The sequence below is a fragment of the Salvelinus alpinus genome, chromosome 1 (assembly GCF_045679555.1).
Source record: "Salvelinus alpinus chromosome 1, SLU_Salpinus.1, whole genome shotgun sequence".
Lineage (NCBI taxonomy): Eukaryota > Metazoa > Chordata > Actinopteri > Salmoniformes > Salmonidae > Salvelinus > Salvelinus alpinus.
Window position 1 is genome coordinate 90,456,562 of NC_092086.1, and position 22,196 is coordinate 90,478,757.

The window sequence follows — 22,196 nt, forward strand, 5'->3', positions numbered from 1 at the left end:
CGTCACCATTCTGTATATTTCTGGCCCTTCTTTGGACACTGTTAACTAACCTACAGACGAGTTTCAATGCCATACAACTCTCCATCTGTGGCCTCCAACTGCTCTTAAATACAAGTAAAACTAAATGCATGCTCTTCAACCGATCGCTGCCCGCACCTGCCTGCCCGTCCAGCATCACTACTCTGGATGGTTCTGACTTAGAATATGTGGACAACTACAAATACCTAGGTGTCTGGTTAGACTGTAAACTCTCCTTCCAGACTCACATTAAACATCTCCGATCCAAAATTAAATCTAGAATCGGCTTCCTATTTCGCAACAAAGCATCCTTCACACATGCTGCCAAGCATATCCTCGTAAAACTGAATATCCTACCAATCCTTGACTTCGGCGATGTCATTTACAAAATAGCCTCCAACAATCTACTCAGCAAATTGGATGCAATCTATCACAGTGCCATCCGTTTTGTCACCAAAGCCCCATATACTACCCACCACTGCGACCTGTATGCTCTCGTTGGCTGGCCCTCGCTTCATATTCGTCGACTAACCCACTGGCTCCAGGTCATCTATAAGTCTTTGCTAGGTAAAGCCCCGCCTTATCTCAGCTCACTGGTCAACATAGCAGCAGCCACACGTAGCACACGATCCAGCAGGTATATTTCACTGGTCACCCCCAAAGCCAATTCCTCTTTGGCCGCCTTTCCTTCCAGTTCTCTGCTGCCAATGACTGGAACAAACTGCAAACATCACTGAAGCTGGAGACTCATATCTCCCTCACTAGCTTTAAGCACCAGCTGTCAGAGCAGCTCACAGATCACTGCACGTGTACATAGCCCATCTGTAAATAGCCCATCCAACTACCTCATCCCCATACTGTTATTTATTTATTTATTTTGCTCCTTTGCACCCCAGTATCTCTACTTATTGTCTTACCTCCCTTATCCTACCTCATTTGCACACACTGTATATAGACTTTTTCTATTGTATTATTGACTGTATGTTTGTTTATTCCATGTGTAACTCTGTGTTGTTGTTTGTGTCGCACTGCTTTGCTTTATCTTGGCCCGGTCGCAGTTGTAAATGAGAACTTGTTCTCTACTAGCCAACCTCGTTAACTTCTTTAAGCTAGGGGGCACTATTTTTATGTTTGGAAAAATAACGTTCCCAAGGTAAACGGACTATTTCTCAGGCCCAGATGCTAGAATATGCATATAATTGACAGATTATGATAGAAAACTCTAAAGTTTCCAAAACTGTCAAAATATTGTCTGTGAGTATAACAGAACTGATTTTGAAGGCGAAAACCTGAGGAAATCCAACCCGGAGGTGCCTTTTTTTTGGAAAAATCCCTGTTCCATTGCTTGCCCATCTTCCATTTAAAGGGGTATCAACCAGATTCCTTTTCCAATGGCTTCCTCAGGATGTGACCAGGCTTTAGACATAGTTTCAAGCTTTTATTTTGAAAAATGAGCGAGATTTATCAAAACGCGTCAGGTGTCCTTTGATTATTTCATGCGCACGAGAGTTGTAGCTCGACATTTTCCTTCTCTGTAGTATTGAATAGTTTACCGTCCGGTTGAAATATTATCAATTATGTATTGTCACGACCGTTATATGACGAATGAGTGGACCAAGGCGCAGCGTGAAAGAAAGCCATCTTCTTTTAATGAAGAAAAACAAACACTTACTAAACTAACAAAAAACAAACGATCGTGAAGCTAAAACGAACTAAGTGCACACATGCAACATAGAACATAGACAATTACCCACAATCACCTAAAGCCTATGGCTGCCTTAAATATGGCTCCCAATCAGAGACAACAATAAACAGCTGTCTCTGATTGAGAACCAAACCAGGCAACCATAGACTTTCCTAAACCTCTCTACTGAACACAACCCCATACACTATACAAAACCCCCTAAACAATACACACACCCTAAACTAGAAAAAACACACAAACATCCCATGTCACACCGTGACCTAACTAAACTAATAAAGAAAATCAATATAACAGAGGCCAGGGTGTGACATGTATGTTAAAAACAACCTGAGGATTGATTATAAAAAACGTTTGACATGTTTCTACGAACATTACGGATACTTTTGGGAATTTTCTGCCCTTCAGGACCGGCACGAGCCTGTGGTTTTCTGAACATAACGCGCAAACCAAATGGAGGTTTTTGGTTATAAAAATAATCTTTATCGAACAAAAATAACATTTATTGTGTAACTGGGAGTCTCGTGAGTGCAAACATCCGAAGATCATCAAAGGTAAGTGATTCATTTTATTGCTTTTCTGACTTTCGTGACCAAGCTAATTTGCGGCTAGCTGTTCTTACTGTTTTGTCTAGTGATTGATAAACTCACAAACGCTTGGATTGCTTTCGCTGTAAAGCATATTTTCAAAATCTGACATGATAGGTGGATTAACAACAAGCTAAGCTGTGTTTTGGTATATTTCACTTATGATTTCATGAAAATAAATATTTTTAGTATTTTTTTTTAATTTGGCGCTCGTGTGCCAAGAGGTTAAATAAAGGTGAAATAAAAAATTAAAAAATGTCTGTCTGCTACCCAGTGAACCGTTTCTGATCCTTAACCTCTGAATTATCTATGGGTAAACTCTCATATGACACCTGTCATTACGCTAGCCCTTTCAGTGAATTGGCTAGCAGAGACGTGAACAACCCCCCTCTCCTGTTAGGAGAGGAGGGGGGGCAGTTTAACGACTTTACAACCACGTCATAAATTCCTTGCAAAGACTCTTGTCTCCCTGACCATGCAATATGGGAGAGAGAGGGTAACAGGAGAACAAAGGAACTCTCCCGCCAAATTCTATTACATCCCAGAATTTGAGAATTGAACAATATTCCTATTCTGGAGAATGTGGAAACGGTCGGTGGAGAAGCCAGCTATGACCCGGTCCATTTTGTTTCATGTTGGTGACCTCATGAAAGACAATACAGCCACATTACCCTAACTCTGTTTATACAGGTTCCTCAGTTATGAGGCTTGCATCTAATTATTGTATAAAATGAATGAGTAAAGATGAAACTATTTGTGAAATGATGTAATGTGATATTTTGTCTTCTAAATGAGAGAATTGTTTTCATAAGTAAACTGATGCTCACTCAGCGGCCACGCCCAAGTGAATATACATTGGTTGGAAATGTTGAACCAACCCCTTTTGTACATTTCTATAAAAGCCCCCGTGACGAAAAGTCACCTTAGTTCCAAATAACGGGAGGTCTTGTCCTCCACGTTGAAAAGGACTAATTTCAACTACAGTATACAGACCAGGAAACGAGAGAGCTTGCTCCACACGTGAAATGGTATGAACTCTGAACTATTGATCACTCAAGAAGAAGTGAGTCCTAGATTACAGCCTTACAGACTGTAGCTGGAAAGGTAGCAAATCTAATACGAGAACACTGACCGACGCGGAAGAATCTCAACAGTGAGATGAACCTTTCAGATCATGTGAACCTCTCACACGACAACCCGGAAGAATCTACAACGGATAATGGCGACATCGACTGGGCAAACCAGAGCCTCACCAGCTCAACTATCGAAGCCAGCTTCACATAAATACAATGCATTTCTTTCCCGAATGAGCAATCGTTAGTGGCATATGTATTTATGTGAGAATAGCTTTCCAGGTCCGATAGAGACTCATGTTCCTTAGTCTTCCTTCCAAAACTCCCTTCTCTTCTCTCTGAATCTATCATGTTATAACCAAACTGTTTTTGTTTAGTCCACTTGGCACGGAATTTACTGTTTAATGTTATTATGTATTGTATATTCTGTAATTGTTGAATTAGTTAGTAAGTAAATAATTGAGCCAATTTGTGTATGGATGATTTATAAGTAAAGGCTGGGTTCGTGCAGATAACCAAGAATTTTACGACGTTCAGATGAGACTGATATTAGGTCAAGAATAATTAATGACTGATTGACTGCTATTGATATAAAAGATCTTTAAGAGTGGATTCGGGAGATAGCCACTCTATATAAACTAATACTTCCGTGGTGCCCCAGGTTATTAATGAGTTAATTGTTGCATGATTTAATTCAATCACGTAATCAATTAAATGTTAGGTAATCGATTTGATAAAATAGCATGTCATATTAAAGAATTCAGAGACACGACACACCCTATGGGTTGAGGCAAAAGTAGTGCACTACATAGAGAAGTGTGTGATTTGAAAAGCAACCTATGAAAATAGTCTGGGTAGAATAGAGTGTGCCTGAGCATGTATGCGTGTGATTGTGTGTGTACTGTAGCTCATTGCAAATCTCACCTATCCAGCCATGCCAGCAGGCTCTTGGCTGCAGCGATGAGGTCCACCACAGAGGTGAGGAAGTCATTGGGCAGCTTGCGGGCGGCACGGCCGTCATAGTGACCACTGCGACGCCGCCCTGTGATGAAGTTCTGCAGGTTCTTGGCTGAGGCATTAAGCTTATGGGATAGAGTCTTCAGATTCTCTGTCTCCAAACCGTAGTTCTGAGTAAGAAAGAGAGAGAGGAGAGGGAACATGATTTGTTTTGTTTTGGTCTATTCTTGTTGTCGTTATAATTTACTACGGGATGCTATTGTTATTGTACATGGGATTGTTGATGCTTTCTGTTGTTTTATGTTTCTACAGAACCCTCAGAGAGAGGTGATGTTGTGTCTCAATGGGTCTCAAGGGGTTTTACCCTGTAGATCTAAATTCCAAACAAACAACAGCAATGTCACAGCCAATATTATACACAATTACAGGAAGTCGACTGCCACAGCTTCATTTCACCAAAGGAGATCTTCACTATAGTGTGTGAAGAACGAGTGCACACTAACCAGTGAGTCACATCCTGTACATATGAAGGCAACTAAAAGAGAAAATTAAAGGCTACTCAAATCAAATCAAAGTTTATTTGTCACGTGCTCCGAATACAACAGGTAGACCTTACAGTGAAATGCTTACTTACAGGCTCTAACCAATAGTGCAAAAAAGGTATTAGGTCTTACCTTCCCCAAGAGCTGTAAATATACTGTATGATAATGTTGTTGAGATAAACAAGTCTACGGTAATTATAAAAACACTCCCTAAACTCCCTTGTGCGTAAGCACCATTCACACTGCCGTTCAAAGTAAGTGAATGTGGCATAAACAAATAATTCACTGTAACGTTTCTTTCCATGCAGGCAATGAAAGTACAGGGATTAAAAATGTGGTAAATAAAAAGTCAGTCGTACTGGCACGGGCTCATAGGGATTCCTGTCCGCCTGCTTACGCCTGCCTCGCTGTGTGACAAACATGTGAGGATCTAACAGAACCAGTGATCCATCAGACACACCCCCACTCTCCCTCCAGCTGTCACCTCGCATGTGTGGGGAAACCAGAACACTCATTATGCACTACCCACAATGCCCCCTATGTACGTGGAGGTCTGTGGGCATCTGTCATGCCAGTGTCATGACTGTCCTGTGAGGATCCAAATAGGTCAGATCAGCTTTGCAATAAATAACTTAAAGCAGACCCCCTCTCACCCGTAAGTGGGGGTTAACACCTCACGTCCTGTTGTAAATCAAGGACAGAACACTCAGACATCCCTCTCCAAATTCACCCAAGGAAAGACTTTTCTAGCCGAAACTCTAACACGTTCAAAAGTAACTACTGGAACAATATTTCTAACATTGAACGTGGGGAATGGTCAGAAGCGACCTAAAAGAACACTAATGTCATTTGTGATGTCATTAAAAATGTTAGAAAGGAAATACTGTAACTTGAAAAGTATAGACACTACATGAATGAAGTTTCCATCCTCTGCCTTGTGTATGCTGTATGAAAAATAATGAAAGTATTTTTGCTAAGAGCGGGATGTGATTTTAGAAACTGTAAGAGAAAATTGTTTCTATAACTGTGCACAGTAAGTAGTCACCTCCTCCTTGAGTGAGGTCAGAGAGCATGTCAGCCTGACGGAACCGCCCCTTTTGAATGAACTCACGTTTAAAGTGGTTTGAACTCTGAATCTCAACACGAGGAGGAGACGATGAAGTTACCTCCCGGACAATCACTGCTAGCTGTCCTAAGTAAAGTATCTAGAAAAGAGAATTTAAGTGGGACCACTCTACTACTCTTTTCAAGCCATCGTAGTACGCTACTCCCATTACTCCACTGGGAACCATCAACACAGCTGGCTAGCCTATCTTCAAAGAAGCTTCTTCCAGAGCGAATGGAAGGACTTTCAGGACTAAGCGACAAGTCACCGGATACTGGACGACAAGCAGAGGAGAACAACAGAGAAAACCCTTTTGGACAATCAGAGCCTTACAAGCGTGCCGCGAAAAGGTCCAACCCCCTTTCCAAAGCGGCCCGGTTAGGAAAGATACACGGCGAACCAAGGTATTTTCACGTAAATACATTCATGATTTCTTACTCCAAGCGGGCGGCGGTTCGTCTGCAAAGTATAAGTGATAGTAGTTTCTACATTTACCAACGTTAAGTGTCTGTCTCTCTTTCTCACCCTCTCCATGTCTTTTGTAGCAAGCAGCCATATTGTTGTCAGTCGCTAGGGACCTGTTTCTAATGTATTGTGTATGTTTATCCTGTGTTACCATTTAGTTAGCTAGGAAATAAATAATTAAACCAATTTGTGTAGTACTGAATCATAAGTAAGGCCCGGGTTTTTGCAGATGCAAGGAGGTTATGACTGTTCAGAATGATGATATGATACGAGGTTATGATTAATAAGTTGATTATTTATGTATGTGACAGGTAATGGCCTTAAGAGTTGAATTTGGGAGATGGTTACTCTTTAAAGAACCGCTCTCGTGGTGCCCCAAATCCTAATTAGTTCATTGTTACATAGTTAGTTGATTAGATAAATAACAGTCATCAGATTAATGAAAGTAAAGTCGCAACACCAGGGTTTCTTGGATGGGGGCTGGCCGATGAGTAATCATATTTAATACAGCATGCCTGACGGACTGATTTAACCAAATCGCAGTTACATAAGGGGCTTTGGGAGTGAAGGCAAGGCTTACCCATATGGCTATGGAGGATGAGTGGGCTTCAGATAACATCTGTGACCTCTGTCTCCTAACTCTCCGTCCCCTCCTCTCTATCTCCTCTCTCTCTACATCACTCCTTCCCACTCTCCATCCCACCTCCTCTTTACGCGTCACTCGTTTCCCTTTAGTCCCATTAATCTCACCCACTCAATCTCTGCTCGCACTTTCTATCCTCTCTTTCTTCCTCTCTCAGCCCCTCTTTCTCTCTATCTGTTCTATTCTCTTGGTCATCACTCTCTATCATCCACGTGTCACACCCACCCAAACCACCCTAGAAGCTGATGTGTATTGTTTTGCGTCTGTGTGTGGGGTGGTGTGATTGTACAGTGTGTGTGTGTGTGTTTATTTTCTCTGGAATCAATTACAGTGAGTGACTATCCCTCCATCATACAGAAGGACCAGTGGAAGTTAACTGACAAACAGGGCAATTACCTGGTCTAACACAACACTATCAGCCTAAATCAGAAGTTTACCCAGCTGTGAAGGTGGCAACTACTAATTATCAATAATCAGAAAGAAAATGCTACCTAAGGGGATTATAAAATGATATGTCCTAAGATTGACACAGACGTCAGGCAAAATAAAACGTATAAGATTGAACAAGAGTCTGAAATGCTGTCAGAGCAAAAATGCTTCAACATATCCTAGCACTGCACTCCTAAGCTGTAAAGACTCTTACAGTTAAGCACTATCCCCGCCAGCTGCCTGTCTGACCTCTATAAAAGGGGTCTTCACTATGTCCCAAAAATTCAAAGCAAAACAGATTAAACACCAAAGCCTGACTTCCCAGACACAGATTAAGCCTAGGCTTGGACTAAAAAGCTACTTCAGTTGGTGAGTCTCTGGATGGTTCTCTGATTTTCTGACTTGATTCACACTCTTTGGGGGGTTCATGGATCCTCTGGATGAGTCATTGAATCTCTGTTTAAAACTTCTTATGGCTGCATTGGCAGTATTGAGTAGCTTGGATGAAAAGGTGCCCAGAGGTGCCCAGAGTAAACTGCCTGCTCCTCAGTCCCAGTTGCTAATATATGCATATTATTACTATTATTGGATAGAAAACACTCTGAAGTTTCTAAAACTGTTTGAATGATGTCTGTGAGTATAACAGAACTCATATGGCAGGCAAAAAACCTGAGAAAAAATCCAACCAGGAAGTGGGAAATCTGAGGTTTGTAGGTTTTCAACTCATCGCCTATCGAATACACAGTGGGATATGGGTCATTTTGCACTTCCTAAGGCTTCCACTAGATGTCAAAAGTCTTTAGAACCTTGTATGATGCTTCTACTGTGAAAGGGACCGAATGAGAGGGGATTGAGTAAGGTCTACCATGACCTGAACATGCGCTGACCATGCGTGTTCATGTGAGAGCGAGCTCTGTTCCATCGCACTTCTGAAGACAAAGGAATTCTCCGGGTGGAACATTATTGAAGATTTATGTTAAAAACATCCTAAAGATTGATTCAATACATCGTTTGACATGTTTCTACTGACTGTTACAGAACTTTTTGACATTTCGTCTGCTTTTAGTGAACGCGCTTCGTGACTTTGGATTTGTTTACCAAACGCGCTAACAAAAGTAGCTATTTGGACATAAATGATGGACATTACCGAACAAATCAAACATTTATTGTGGAATTGGGATTCCTGGGAGTGCATTCTGATGAAGATCATCAAAGGTAAGTGAATATTTATAATGTTATTTCTGACTTCTGTTGACTGCACAATATGGCGGATATATTTTTGTCTTGATTGGGCTCTGAGTGCCGACCTCAGATTATTGCATGGTTTGCTTTTTCCGTAAAGCTTTTTTGAAATCTGACACAGCGGTTGCATTAAGGAGAAGTGGATCTAAAATTCCATGTATAACACTTGATCTTTGATCAACGTTTATTATAAGTATTTCTGGAAATTGATGTGGCTCTCTGCAAAATCACCGGATGTTTTTGGAACTACTGAACATAACGCGCCAATGTATACTGAGATTTTTTGATATATATATGAACTTTACCGAACAAAACATACATGTATTGTGTAACATGAAGTCCTATGAGTGTCATCTGATGAAGATCATCAAAGGTTAGTGATTCATTTTATCTCTATTTCTGCTTTTGTGACTCCTGTCTTTGGCTGGAAAAATGGCTGTGTTTTTCTGTGATTTGGCGGTGACCTAACATAATCCTTTGTGGTGCTTTCGCTGTAAAGCCTTTTTGAAACCGGACACTGTGGTGGGATTAACAACAAGATTACCTTTAAAATGGTATAAAATATTTGTATGTTTGAGGAATTTTAATTATGAGATTTCTGTTGTTTGAATTTGGCGTCTTGCACTTTCACTGGCTGTTGTCATATCGATCCCGTTAACGGGATTGCAGCCCTAAAAAGTTAAATCATAGATTCTCTGTATGATTCATGACTGGTGGTGACTCTAGAGAGGAATACATGACTGAATGAATTGGATGGAGGACTCACCAGGGCACAGCCTCCAGGATAAACTCTAGCTAGCCCTAACCCCTGACCAGCATCCCCTGACTCCATCATGGCTACTCACCAGAGCACAGAGTAGATCCACAGCCTCCAGGATAAGCTCTAACTCTAGCTAGCCCTAACCCCTGACCAGCATCCCCTGACTCCATCATGGCTACTCACCAGAGCACAGAGTAGATCCACAGCCTCCAGGATGAGCTCCTGGTGTCCGATACGGGACACTCCCAGGTCCTCCAGCTCCTGGTGGGTGATACGAAGCAGCTGATCTCCCCCCACCTTCTCCCTCTCAAACGTCTTAATGTACTGCTGCAGACAGTCATCCAGCCCTGGAGAGAGAGGAGACGAGATGACGCTGTGAAAACTAATTACAAAGGGAAATATTCATTCGATAAATGGGTTTGTTCTGGCTCACTCCTCTTTGCTCCTGTCTGCTACTACCTCATATACATGTCTTGATATTTCATTGAAAAATATTTCTGGTAAGGAACTGTAATAGCATATAACTTTGAGAAACAATATAATATTATTCAAGTTACAATAGTCTTTGTATCAACTCCATCCATCCATCCATCCAGGTTATTATGACCAACTAAGGCCAACGCAGGCAGTGTGTTGCAGATGTAAGCCCCAACAACCTCAGTCCCTTCCAGACAAATCAGTCTAAATATGGTGTGTGAAGATGTTATGTAATCTGGTCAGGGCTGTGTGAAGAAACTCCCTCTTATCAGTTCAGCTCTGCAGTCCTGAGGGGTTTACATTGACTCAATCGCTTCATCTTGTCTCTCTCTCTCTCTCTTTCTCACTCTCCCCTCTTTCACTCTCTCTCTCTCTAAGTGTGTGTGTGTGTGTGTGTGCGTGTGCGTGTGTGTGTGTGTGTGGGCGTGCGTCTGTGTGTGAGTGTGTGTGTGCGTGCATCTGCATGTGAGTGTGTGTGTACGTGCGTCTGTGTGTGTGTGAGTGTCTCCGCGTCTCTCATTTCTGGGCTTTGAAACTGTAGCCTTTGAGTGTGTGCCAGTGCTTGGTTTAATACAAACTGACACACAGAGATCGCAAAGATGAACACCCGTGGCAGAGCTGAACATAGTGCTGTTCTGGGCACAGCTGAACAGACATACATACACAGCCTTAGCCAGCCATAGACAAGCTTTAATCACCCACGTTACACAGACCTCCACGGATGTCCAACAAATTACAATGGTACATACAACCCACACACAATCAACCCTTTCCCCCTACGCATACCATTACATACAACCTTCCTCCAATTATTAACAGAACTGACACACGTCATATATTTATTAAGACCATGACATATTCAAACACTCACAGCATTTACTACACACATACAACCCACTCATAACCAACAGTTGACAGCCCACTCATAACCAACAGTTGACAGCCCACTCATAACCAACAGTTGACAGAGGCCTGTCATGAGTAAACATTTAGTCCCACATTAAACCCAATTGACACACAGCATCATCCTTCCATTCTTCCATCCTTCCCTCCCTGGGGGAGGAATAGAGGAGCTTTTCAAATTGATCCTCCCATCCCCCTGGCATACAAAAACAGAGATGGCACCATCTCAGTGATCCTCTCTGAAAGCTTTAATTCACAGCTGTACAAACACCATCAGTCACTGTCTATCTAAGTGTGGACTCAACACTCACACACAATTTCTCCAGCACTGACACACACTGCTTACAGACACACAGTGCTGTTACACACACACACATACACACACACACACATCATGCTGGTTAAGTGTGCCTTGAATTCGAAATAAATCACAGACAGTGTCACCAGCAAAGCACCCCCACACCATAACACCTCCTCTTCCATGCTTTACGATGGGAAATACACATGCGGAGATCATCCGTTCACCAACACCGCATCTCACAAAGACACGGCCGTTGGAACCAAAAATCTACAATTTGGACTCCAGACCAAATGACAAATGTCCACTAGTCTAATGTCCATTGCTCGTGTTTCTTGGCCCAAGCAAGTCTCTTCTTCTAATTGGTGTCCTTTAGTAGTGGTTTCTTTGCAGCAATTTGACCATGAAGGCCTAATTCACAAAGTCTCCTCTGAACAGTTGATGTTGAGATGTGTATGTTACTTGAACTCTGTGTAACATTTATTTGCGCAGCAATTTCTGAGGCTGGTAACTCTAATGAACTTATCCTCTGCAGCAGAAGTAACTCTGTGTCTTCCATTCCTGAGGTGTTCCTCATGAGAGCCCGTTTCATCATAGAGCTTGATGGTTTTTGCGACTGCACTGAAACTTTCAAAGATCTTAAAAGGAGCCGTATTGACTGAACGTCAAGTCTTAAAGTAATGATGGACTGTCGTTTCTCTTAGCTTATTTGAGCTGTTCTTGCCATAATACGGACTTGGTATTTTACCAAATAGGGCTATCTTCTGTATAGCCCCCCTACCTTGTCACAACACAACTGATTGGCTCGAACGCATTAAGAAGGAAAGAAATTTCACAAATTAAAAAAGGCGGGGGTCAATGCAAATTGTCCGGGTAGCCATTTGGTTAGCTGTTCAGGAGTCTTATGGCTTGGGGGTAGAAGCTGTTAAGAAGCCTTTTGGATCTAGACTTGGGGCTTTGGTACCACTTGCCGTGAGGTAGCAGAGAGTACAGTCTATGACTAGGGTGGACGGAGTCTTTGGCAATTTTTTGGGCCTTCCTCTGACACCAGACGGTGATGCAACCAGTCAGGATGCTCTCGATGGTGCAGCTGTAGAACTTTTTGAGGATCTGAGGACCCATGCCAAATCTTTTCCGTCTCCTGAGGGGGAATAGGCGTTGTCATGCCCTCTTCACGACTGTCTTGGTGTGTTTGGACCATGGTAGTTTGTTGGTGATGTGGACCCCAAGGAACTTGAAGCTCTCAACCTGCTCCACTACAGCCCCATCGATGAGAATGGGGGTGTGCTCGGCCCTCCTTTTCCTGTAGTCAACGATCATCTCCTTTGTCTTGATCACGTTGAGGGAGAGGTTGTTATCCTGGCACCACACTGTCAGGTCTCTGACCTCCTCCCTATAGGCTGTCTCATCATTGTTGGTAATCAGGCCTACCATTGTTGTGTCGTCGGCAAACTTAATGATGGTGTTGGAGTCGTGCCTGGCCATGCAGTCATGGGTGAACAGGGAGTACAGGAGGGGACTGAGCACGCACCCCTGAGGGGCCCCTGTGTTGAGAATCAGCAGGGCAGATGTGTTGTTACCTACCCGTAGCACCTGGGGCGGCCCGTCAGGAAGTCCAGGATCCAGTTGTAGAGGGAGGTGTTTAGTCCCAGGGTCCTTGGCTTAGTGATGAGCTTTGAGGCCACTATGGTGTTGAATGCTGAGCTTTAGTCAAAGAATAGCATTCTCACGTAGGTGTTCCTTTTGTCTAGGTGGGAAAGAGCAGTGTGTAATGCAATAGAGAATACATAGTCTGTGGATCTGTTGGGGCGGTATGTAAATTGGAGTGGGTCTAGGGTTTCTGGGATAATGGTGTTGATGTGAGCCATGACCAGCCTTTCAAAGCACGTCATGAATACAGACGTGAGTACTACGGGTCAGTAGTCATTTAGGCAGGTTATCTTGGTGTTATTGGGCACAGGGACTGTAATACCAACATGCTGGAAACATGTTAGTATTACAGACTCAGTCAGGGACACATTGAAAATGTCAGTGAAGACACTTGCCAGTTGGTCAGCGCATGCTCGGAGTACACGTCCTGGTAATCTGTCTGGCCCTGCGGCCTTGTGAATGTTGACCTGTTTAAAGGTCTTACTCACATCGGCTACGGAGAGCGTGATCACACAGTCGTCCAGAAGAGCTGGTGCTCTCATGCATGCTTCGGTGTTGCTTGCCTCGAAGCGCGCATAGAATAATTTAGCTCGTCTGGTAGGCTCGTGTCACTGGGCAGCTCATGGCTGTGCTTCCCTTTTATAGTCCGTAATAGTTTGCAAGCCCTGCCACATCCGACGAGCATCGGAGCCGGTGTAGTACGATTCAATCTTAGTCCTGTATTGATGCTTTGCCTGTTTGATGGTTGGTCGGAGGGCATAGAGGGATTTCTTATAAGCGTCCGGGATAGAGTCCCGCTCCTTGAAAGCGGCAGCTCTACCCTTTAGCTCAGTGCGGATGTTGCCTGTAATCCACGGCTTCTGGTTGGGGTATGTACGTACAGTCACTGTGGGGACGACGTCATCAATGCACTTATTGATGAAGCCAGTGACTGATGTGGTGTACTCCTCAATGCCATCAGAAGAATCCCGGAACATATTCCAGTCTGTGCTAGCAAAACAGTCCTGTAGCTTAGCATCTGTGTCATCTGACCACTTCCGTATTGAGAGAGTCACTGGTACTTAATCTCAAGGACAGTTGTGTCAAATAGGGACAGACCTACTTAGCTTACACACACTACTTTCACACACACAGACACACTGTTGATACACACACACACACACACACACATCATCGATCTCATCTCAAGAACTAACTAGGGGCAGACCTACTTGGCACAGCCTGATGTTGTCATGGATAGGGCTGTTGCGGTGAACATATTACCACCACACCAGTGGTCACGAGTCATGAAGGCAGTCAAATTCCACATTAAGTTTTTGTCACAGTAATTAGGCTTCTCCAAGTTCTGATACTGTTGCCGGTCATTGGTAGCCAACCAAACTTGCTAAAGGCCTGGCACTCTATTGTCCCTCTAATCACTCTGACATCAATGAAAATGTTATTGAAAATCTAATCAAACACTTCATTTGAGCCCATGTTGTGCAACATTTGTATAGGCTATGCAATTACGGGAGAAACATAGTGATGGCCGCTAATAAAAAGATGGGGGGCCCATCAGCTTTCTATAGGCTAGGCCTACTGTATTTATTTCTCAATTTTCCTAATATTATTGCTTATATTTACCACATGACTATAGCCTACCTGGCTGGCATGAAAATAATGAAATAAATAATAAAATAATCCACGGGGAAAAGCTTCCTCCATTCGCTATTTACATGTATAAATTACATTTATTTTTTCCACTGCCCGTTTCGATACAGGTGCATGATAATAGTCCATTCTAAATCAAAACAAATGTCACACATATATTATTTAGCATGTGTAAAAACAAGATTAAATCAAGAATAGTCTGATTGGTGATAATTCTAGCCTTTCACTTGAATTATATATTATCACTTGTGAATGATGCCCAGCATAAGAACCAATGCCTTTTTTTTTTGCAACTTTTTAAAATTATAGTCACACACCTCTTGTAGCCTAGCCCATAGGCTTACATGTTTCAGGCCTATGGGCTAGGCCACTAGTGGCCAAATAACTTCTAAAATGAAGAACAGTCATTTGCTTTACAGGGGGTGTAGAGCCTAACTGGCATACATAAGAGCGCGTGAGTTTCAAGTTTGGGGAAAATACTTTTCTCCATAAAAAATGCACCTTTATAATAAAAGCATTACATGCATAATTGCATTTGTGGTCACTTTTGATAATGGTGTTTTCCCTAATGGCACATTCAGGTTATAGCATACTACCATGTGAGATTTGCTGCGTTTATAATGCGAAAAAATAGACGAATAGTTTATCAACATTTTAAGCTAAACGTTCTGATCTGTTTCGTCAGCCACATTGCACACAAAACGTTTTTGATGCTAGTGGTTATATTAATGTGTGATCTATTGCATCCCACAACTGTCCCAGACTATGTTAAGAATATTTATTTCTCACACAGAATATAATAGGTCGACTTTTGTACTAGGGGGGATAGTAGATTGACATAGGCTATTGGTTTCGCTGTTCGTTAGGCCTACTCATCTTGTTGGCTGACGAAAAGTAAATGTGAACAGTTATTCCAATATCTTCAATATGCACCTCGGAATTGGATAAGGACGCGCGCAGTTGCGTCCCGGATGTGTCTGAGTTGTAGCCTGTGAGAAAGACCCGATCAGGTGACGGAGAGCCATGCGAGTGAGAGACGCTTCGGATTGTGCAGCACACTCAGGGAGAACGGCACAACACGGCACAACACAGCACTCCGGGCCGCAAAAGGCATGGATTTGTTTAGGGTCCATTACAGCCACAAAGGGGATGCCGCCGTGAAATTCTAGGCATTATCAAGTGCTTGTCAAATTGTGAATGAGTGACTATTGGAGTGCGTACAGCCTGCGCAAAAAAACAAAGCAGAGCTCATGCCTTTCAAGCGACTTTTTTCAAATCATCATTAGAATCTCATTGTTATGTTCTGTTAATTACTGATGTCCCCTTTAAGAATGTAGCACCCTTGGTCATGCGCAGTGTTGTTCTATGTTATTCTGGTACTAACTCATTTGAGTAAATGTGAAGCTCCAGTTCCATTTCTTGTATTCAGAGTCTTTCTTATTATATAAATAAGTAATACGAGCTAAGACACTACACTCATCATGCAGCCTTACAATGTATTAAAAATCAAAACATATAGCCCAACGTTTGTAGAACAACTAAAGTTACAATAATAACTCTAAATTAAGAATATAGGAGTACCTATTTCTTTGTTAACCGCTCTACACAGAATAGCCGCTTATGCGCACTTTGTTCAATTGTTTTCTTCATACTATAAAATAATATAAAATAATGCCATGGAATTATAAGCAAATGTTGTCTGCTAAATGAACTAGTGTTGCCCACAGCTATTTGTCATAGCCACATCAGGACCTAACATGGATAACTCAGAGTATGCTATTCTTTTCTTCTGAAATAGACTACATTTATTTCATATCATGCTTCTTTAGAACTATCTAAAATAAATAATGGATTTATTGTGAAGGTGTAGGCTATATCACATGGATTTATTAGACTTTATAAAATGGCTTGTAGGCTATGTGTGGAAGCCAGGGGATGGTAAATGTGTTTATGTTAATTAACGGTCAATTACCATGAGACCGACTGTTATTTGCTTGACAATCACCGGCTGACAAAATGTCATGACCCCCACAGCCCTAGTTATGGAAGCCATTATTCCTTACATTGGCTAAAATACAGATAAACATATAAACACACAAACATCCATGTAAACACACTCATACACACCTTTGCATAGAACATACAAGAAGGAAGTGGAGAGAAAGCAGAACCAGTCAGGTTGTCTGTGTTTTGGTCCAGAGCACAGCAGCTCCATTTCCCTCATCTCTCTCTCTCTCAGTGTTTCTTCATCTCTCTCTCATCCACTCTCCCACACTCTTTCTATCCTTTCTCCTCCCTTGGTCAGCCTCCCACAAAGAAGGCTGTGGAGCCCTCATCTCCTCCTTTTGATGTAATCTCAATGTCTTCTTGGGCCTAGACCTAATGAAGGATTCAGCTCAAGTTCAGCTGTCAGCTAAATGATGGAGAAGCTGCAAGAAGAGTTCCATGGCTTTGTACGCAATTTAAGGGCTTAACAAATCAGCCTCTTTACCAAGTTAATGGAGACCCACTTGTCAATGAAAAAATCCCCATGTTGCTATAGAAACCATGCAGTGGGGTTTGGAGTAGTCTGCTGCAAGACGACAATACTGTAAGTAAACATGTAATTGAAACGTTATGGATATAGAAAAAAAAACTCTCACTTCTGCCCACCAAAACAAGCAGGGACATTGTCTAAAGTATGAATGCTCTCTCCAGATAACAGAGCTATCCCCATATATAAACACACAGATAATCCATTCTAAAGGACAAACACGTATTTGTCCTTTAAACATCTATATTACACCTCAATTCAGAGATGGGCTTTGTCCATCTAAATGGGCAGAGCAACCCCTCCATAACAAACTAGCCTATAGCTTTACCCCAGAAACCCCCCCTTAATCAACGGGCCTGGCCTCCTGTTAATTAACAAACAAAGCTATTTTTGTGATGAGATCAATGGAGGAGACAGACAGCCACCCAGACTGGGAAGAGCACACAAAGAGACACAGAGAGAGATGAAATGAGAGATCTGATTAGGAGACTATTAATAGTAATTGAGGCTGCGGTGAGTAAATTCTGTTTAGTAAATTCTGTTCATCGGAGCCTCCGATGACGTGTCCACGAGCGGAATGGGTACTTCGCCCGCACCGGAGTCGCCCCCGACGGTAGATGCTCACCCGGACCCTCCCCTATTGAGTCAGGTTTTGCGGCCGGAGTCCGCACCTTTGGGGGGGATACTGTCACGCCCTGACCATAGAGAGATTTTATTCTCTGTGTTGGTTAGGTCGGGGTGTGATTTAGGGTGGGTCATCTAGGCGTTTATATGTCGATGTTGGCCTGTTATGGTTCCCAATCAGAGGCAGCTGTTTATCGTTGTCTCTGATTGGGGATCCTATTTAGGCAGCCATTTCCCCTTTGTGCTTTGTGGGATCTTGTGTTTGTGTAGCTGCCTGTGAGCAGTCCAGAACGTCACGTTTCGTTTGTGGTTGTTTGTTTTTGTTTGGTGAGTTTCGATTTATTAAAATATGCGGAACTCTACACACGCTGCACCCTGGTCCATTCCTTATGACGATCGTGACAGAACCGAGTATTTGCAGCTGTTTAAACTGCAATATATGTGTAAATAAGCACAGTTCGCCCTTAATTTAAAGGCTCCATATATTTTCCATAAGTGGAGGGGTTTCTCTGTGGAGAGGCCTTTGTTGGTGCTGAGGGAGTAGAGAGGCTTGGACACAGGTAACACCAGGAGGACGGAGAGAGTGGCATTATGGGAAGGTCACTGGGTGCTCCTATTTGGCCTCAGGACATCACTGAGCTATATGCTAATAATGGAACCTCTGAATGGTAATGATGAGACGGAGATGCTGTGGGCCCTTGGGACTGGGAGTATAAGAATGGATTTGAGACAAGATTACACAAACTCCATTTCCTTTCATTCTCTCTGTGACTGTGGTTCCCTCCATTCCTCCATCCCTCACTTTACATCAACATTACTATAGGCTTTGCGCCTAGAACCTGTCTCAGCTCTAGTCATCAGATGTGGCTCGGCTACCATAGGGCCCTCCCTCTGAAATGTCTTCCCTTTCTCATCTCCTCTCCATCTCTTCCAATATGCAATCTCTTTCTCTTCTCTCCATCAGCTCTGAATCTCCTCATTATTATCATTTTACTCTCTCCTCTGCCATTCCCACTTACTCTTCCATTACATCCCTATAATCCTCCTATTCCACTAGTCTTTCCAAGCAAAGACTCTCTCACACACACACACACATATGCACACACACACACACACACAGACACCTAGACTAATATGTACTCTTTTACAGAACTTGTAAACTGCTTTGTGTCTAATCCCAGTAGCCAGTCAGTAGTATGTCTGAGTCAGCCAGCCAGCCAAGCTCCTGTGTATGTTTGGAGTGTGACTGCATCTGTGAATGAGCGTGTGTTGAGGCAGTGTGGAGGCATGATTAAGTAAATTAACACATTAGTTTGAGCATCACTGCGAGGGTATACTCATCCACATGAGTACCTTGCTCAGCACAGACAACCAACACATTACACAGTAATAATGATACATATCAACACAGAGGTACACAGGCATGAGATACACATGACAGTAACACACAATCTATGTAAACAATAACCATAGAATGAACAGAAAACATATTCTCTCTCTCAAATGGAAAGTGTGTGTGTGTGTGTGTGTGTGTGTGTGTGTGTGTGTGTGTGTGTGTGTGTGTGTGTGTGTGTGTGTGTGTGTGTGTGTGTGTGTGTGTGTGTGTGCGTGCGTGCGTGCGTGTTAAAGATAGTCTTATCAACTGCTGTTCCATCAATCCACAGTGGCTCAGCAGCACATGGGGATTTACCACCATCTGGTTAAGCATCTCTCCAAAACAACATGGGCATACCTCCAGCCTTGATCCATGACCTCACACACACTACATCTCTCATATGAATCACCTGAACTAGCACCACATACTGTAAGAATCATCTGTCTTTTCTTCCTTATTCAAGATATAATTATTACTGCATTATCACACGCTTTATTGCAGATGTGAAATAATATTTTGGGATGTAGTTAATAAATAATCGATATATTTAGCATATGCACTTGATCCACTCCAGAGGAATGTAATAGCTATTAGTAATATATTCTCTACAAAGTCCATCTTTTACATTCCCTATAACTAACCTCCACAGAAATCAAAGTCATTTTACATTTATTAGTGTCTAACATGCTACACTTCAAATACCTACAGGTCTACATTACTAAAAATATTTTTTTAAACTTCAGAGTCAAATTCATCCCAATGCCTTAATTTCAGTGGATCATTATTCCCATAATGGAAATATTCAGACCCTTCTGATCGGCCATTTAAAAGGCAAAGACTGTACTGAACCAACTGAACTGAACCAACTGAACCACTGAACCAACTCATCCTCCAGTGCTTTGAGATTCTCTCAGGTCCAAATCTATATCACTGCCAATTCCACACCCCACATTTCTACTGAAAATGTAATTCCATTTGTGGTATAGAGATACCACATAGAATAGAATAATAGAATATAATAAAATATCATTATTTTTTCCATTATATAATTGACTACATATACTGAGGTTCAGCAGGTGTTTTTGTTTCCCCCAATCACCAGTGATGGCTCTAGCCTCGCACTGTTTATTGATCGGAGTGGGCGCATTTAGTGCCGTTATACTTGAGTCCAGAGAATATATATTTCACAGCATTTTGTGTGCAGGTTGGTTGCCAACAGCTCATGTACATCTATCTTAAAACCATGGCGTACCTTTCATCCAGTCCACCACTTGACTCGAACTCCACTTGCTCACAGGCTCCATGACCAGAGCCATTGTGGAAGTTTTTCAGTTCTCGCCTGACAAAATAAACGCTTTAACACTTCAATCTATTACATTCACCAAATTCACCAATGTTTGATTCTATAATCCGTTTGCGTGTTTTCTAACAACGGCGAGGGAGGTCCATCGGATCCGAGGCGACGTTATGCGTGGCTTGATTCAAGTCCGATATATTTCTACACAATCCTCTGCGCTTGGCGCTTGTGTTGTTCGCTCGAATATCGCGAATATCTCCTTTATTTGTCATTCATGTCGGCTGCTGCCAACACTGCATGATTCTGGTGGAACCGTCTGCGACCCTCTCGCCAATTAATCTCTAGTATCAACTGTTCAGTACAGCAAGCCTCCAGCCATCCAATAGAGAACGCAATTCACTGGCATCTGTGGGTGTATTTCCCAGTCGCACTGTGCAGTCCAACCCACTGAGTCACACTAGCGTTTGCAGGCTTTTTTAATCCTCATCAGATGCACGTTCACTGTATCTCCCTCGCCTCTTTGTCGCTGTTCACGCCTCCATCATACAAGCGCTGTATAGCGGAAAATACGGTCATAACAGAGGCTGAGGATGCTGTAATGTCCCGCTCTCTTATTATCATTCTTTACGAAGCAAGTTGAGATGTAGCCCCATTCAATATACCATGAATTGGTCTGTCTAATTGAGAGTATGAAAGAGAAGAATGAATGGGCATAGGGCATTGCAATATATATTTTGTTCTTTGAAATAACCGATCAATCATCCATTACACGTTTGTAACTCAGAATTTCTAATGTTTTATGCCCAATAGTTTCACTATGCATTATGAGTTTCTATTGAAGGCATATGATACTGTAGGCCTATTTATATTAAAGATGACTGTATCAGCAAACACCATGCATTACAGGACTAAGCTGGTTATGAAAGAGTGGGCGCTTTTTTCCATTAACAGAAAATAATTTGCCTTTCTTAAAGATAAAACCCTTAATTGAAACAATTACAAAGCTGACACCTCGCCTGTTTTGGTAAAAAGCTTAGTGATAGGCCTGGAAAACGAAACGTGAAGCTAATGTAGTGCTCGCAGGCAACTATACATAGACAAGATCCCACAAAGCACAATGGGTCAATGGCTGCCTAAATATGATCCCCAATCAGAGACAAAGATAAACAGCTGCCTCTGATTGGGAACCATACCAGGCCAACATAGATATATAATCACCTAGATAACCCACCCTAGTCACACCCCGACCTAACCAACATAGAGAATAAAAAGCTCTCTATGGTCAGGGCGTGACACCTTCCACGATATCAAAATTATAGTTTTAACCATGTTTTCAGGCATTACAGTGTTTGTGTACATTTACAGGAAAATAAGCTTATATTTTGGGTTCTGATGGGGTATGAAAGATGAACTAAGTTCATGCGGCATTTATTTATAAGTTATATTCTTCAAGAATCAATGGGTATATATCAATCAATCAATCAATCAAATGTATTTATAAAGCCCTTTTTACATCAGTCAATGTCACAAAGTGCTATACAGAAACCCAGCCTAAAACCCCAGACAGCAAGCAATGCAGATGTAGAAGAATATATCATTCATTTATAAATCCAAAAATGAATGTAGCAATTAAGGATTCTAACTTTAAATCACACATATCAATTGAAGGCCTTGGTGATGTTGCTGCCTGTCAGCCTAGCCTGGGTCAATCAAGGCACACCCAGTTCACTGGGGCTGGAGAGCGCCAGGGGCTGACCGTCACATCAATTACACCCCCTATTAAATAAATCCACCAACAGACTCAAGACTCAGTCACGACTACAATGAATCTCTTTGACATAACAAACATCCCACTCACTCAGGTGA

General features: G+C 42.3%; 1 protein-coding gene across 4 annotated transcripts in view; it reads right to left on the reverse strand.

The window, feature by feature from the left end:
- LOC139533706 (connector enhancer of kinase suppressor of ras 2-like) overlaps window positions 1-20,854 on the reverse strand; it is a 58,879-nt gene extending 38,025 nt beyond the window's left edge. For 3 of the 4 annotated variants that reach the window (XM_071332038.1, XM_071332022.1, XM_071332014.1), the window contains exons 1-3: window positions 20,286-20,854; window positions 9,707-9,870; window positions 4,305-4,507 (exon numbers count right to left, since the gene is read on the reverse strand). In XM_071332038.1, the coding sequence (XP_071188139.1) occupies window positions 4,305-4,507; window positions 9,707-9,870; window positions 20,286-20,349 (431 nt within the window). In that variant the 5' untranslated portion in view covers window positions 20,350-20,854. The remainder of the gene's footprint in view (window positions 1-4,304; window positions 4,508-9,706; window positions 9,871-20,285) is intronic. The other variant, XM_071332031.1, reaches the window with a different exon arrangement.
- Between the last annotated feature and the right edge of the window lie 1,342 nt (window positions 20,855-22,196).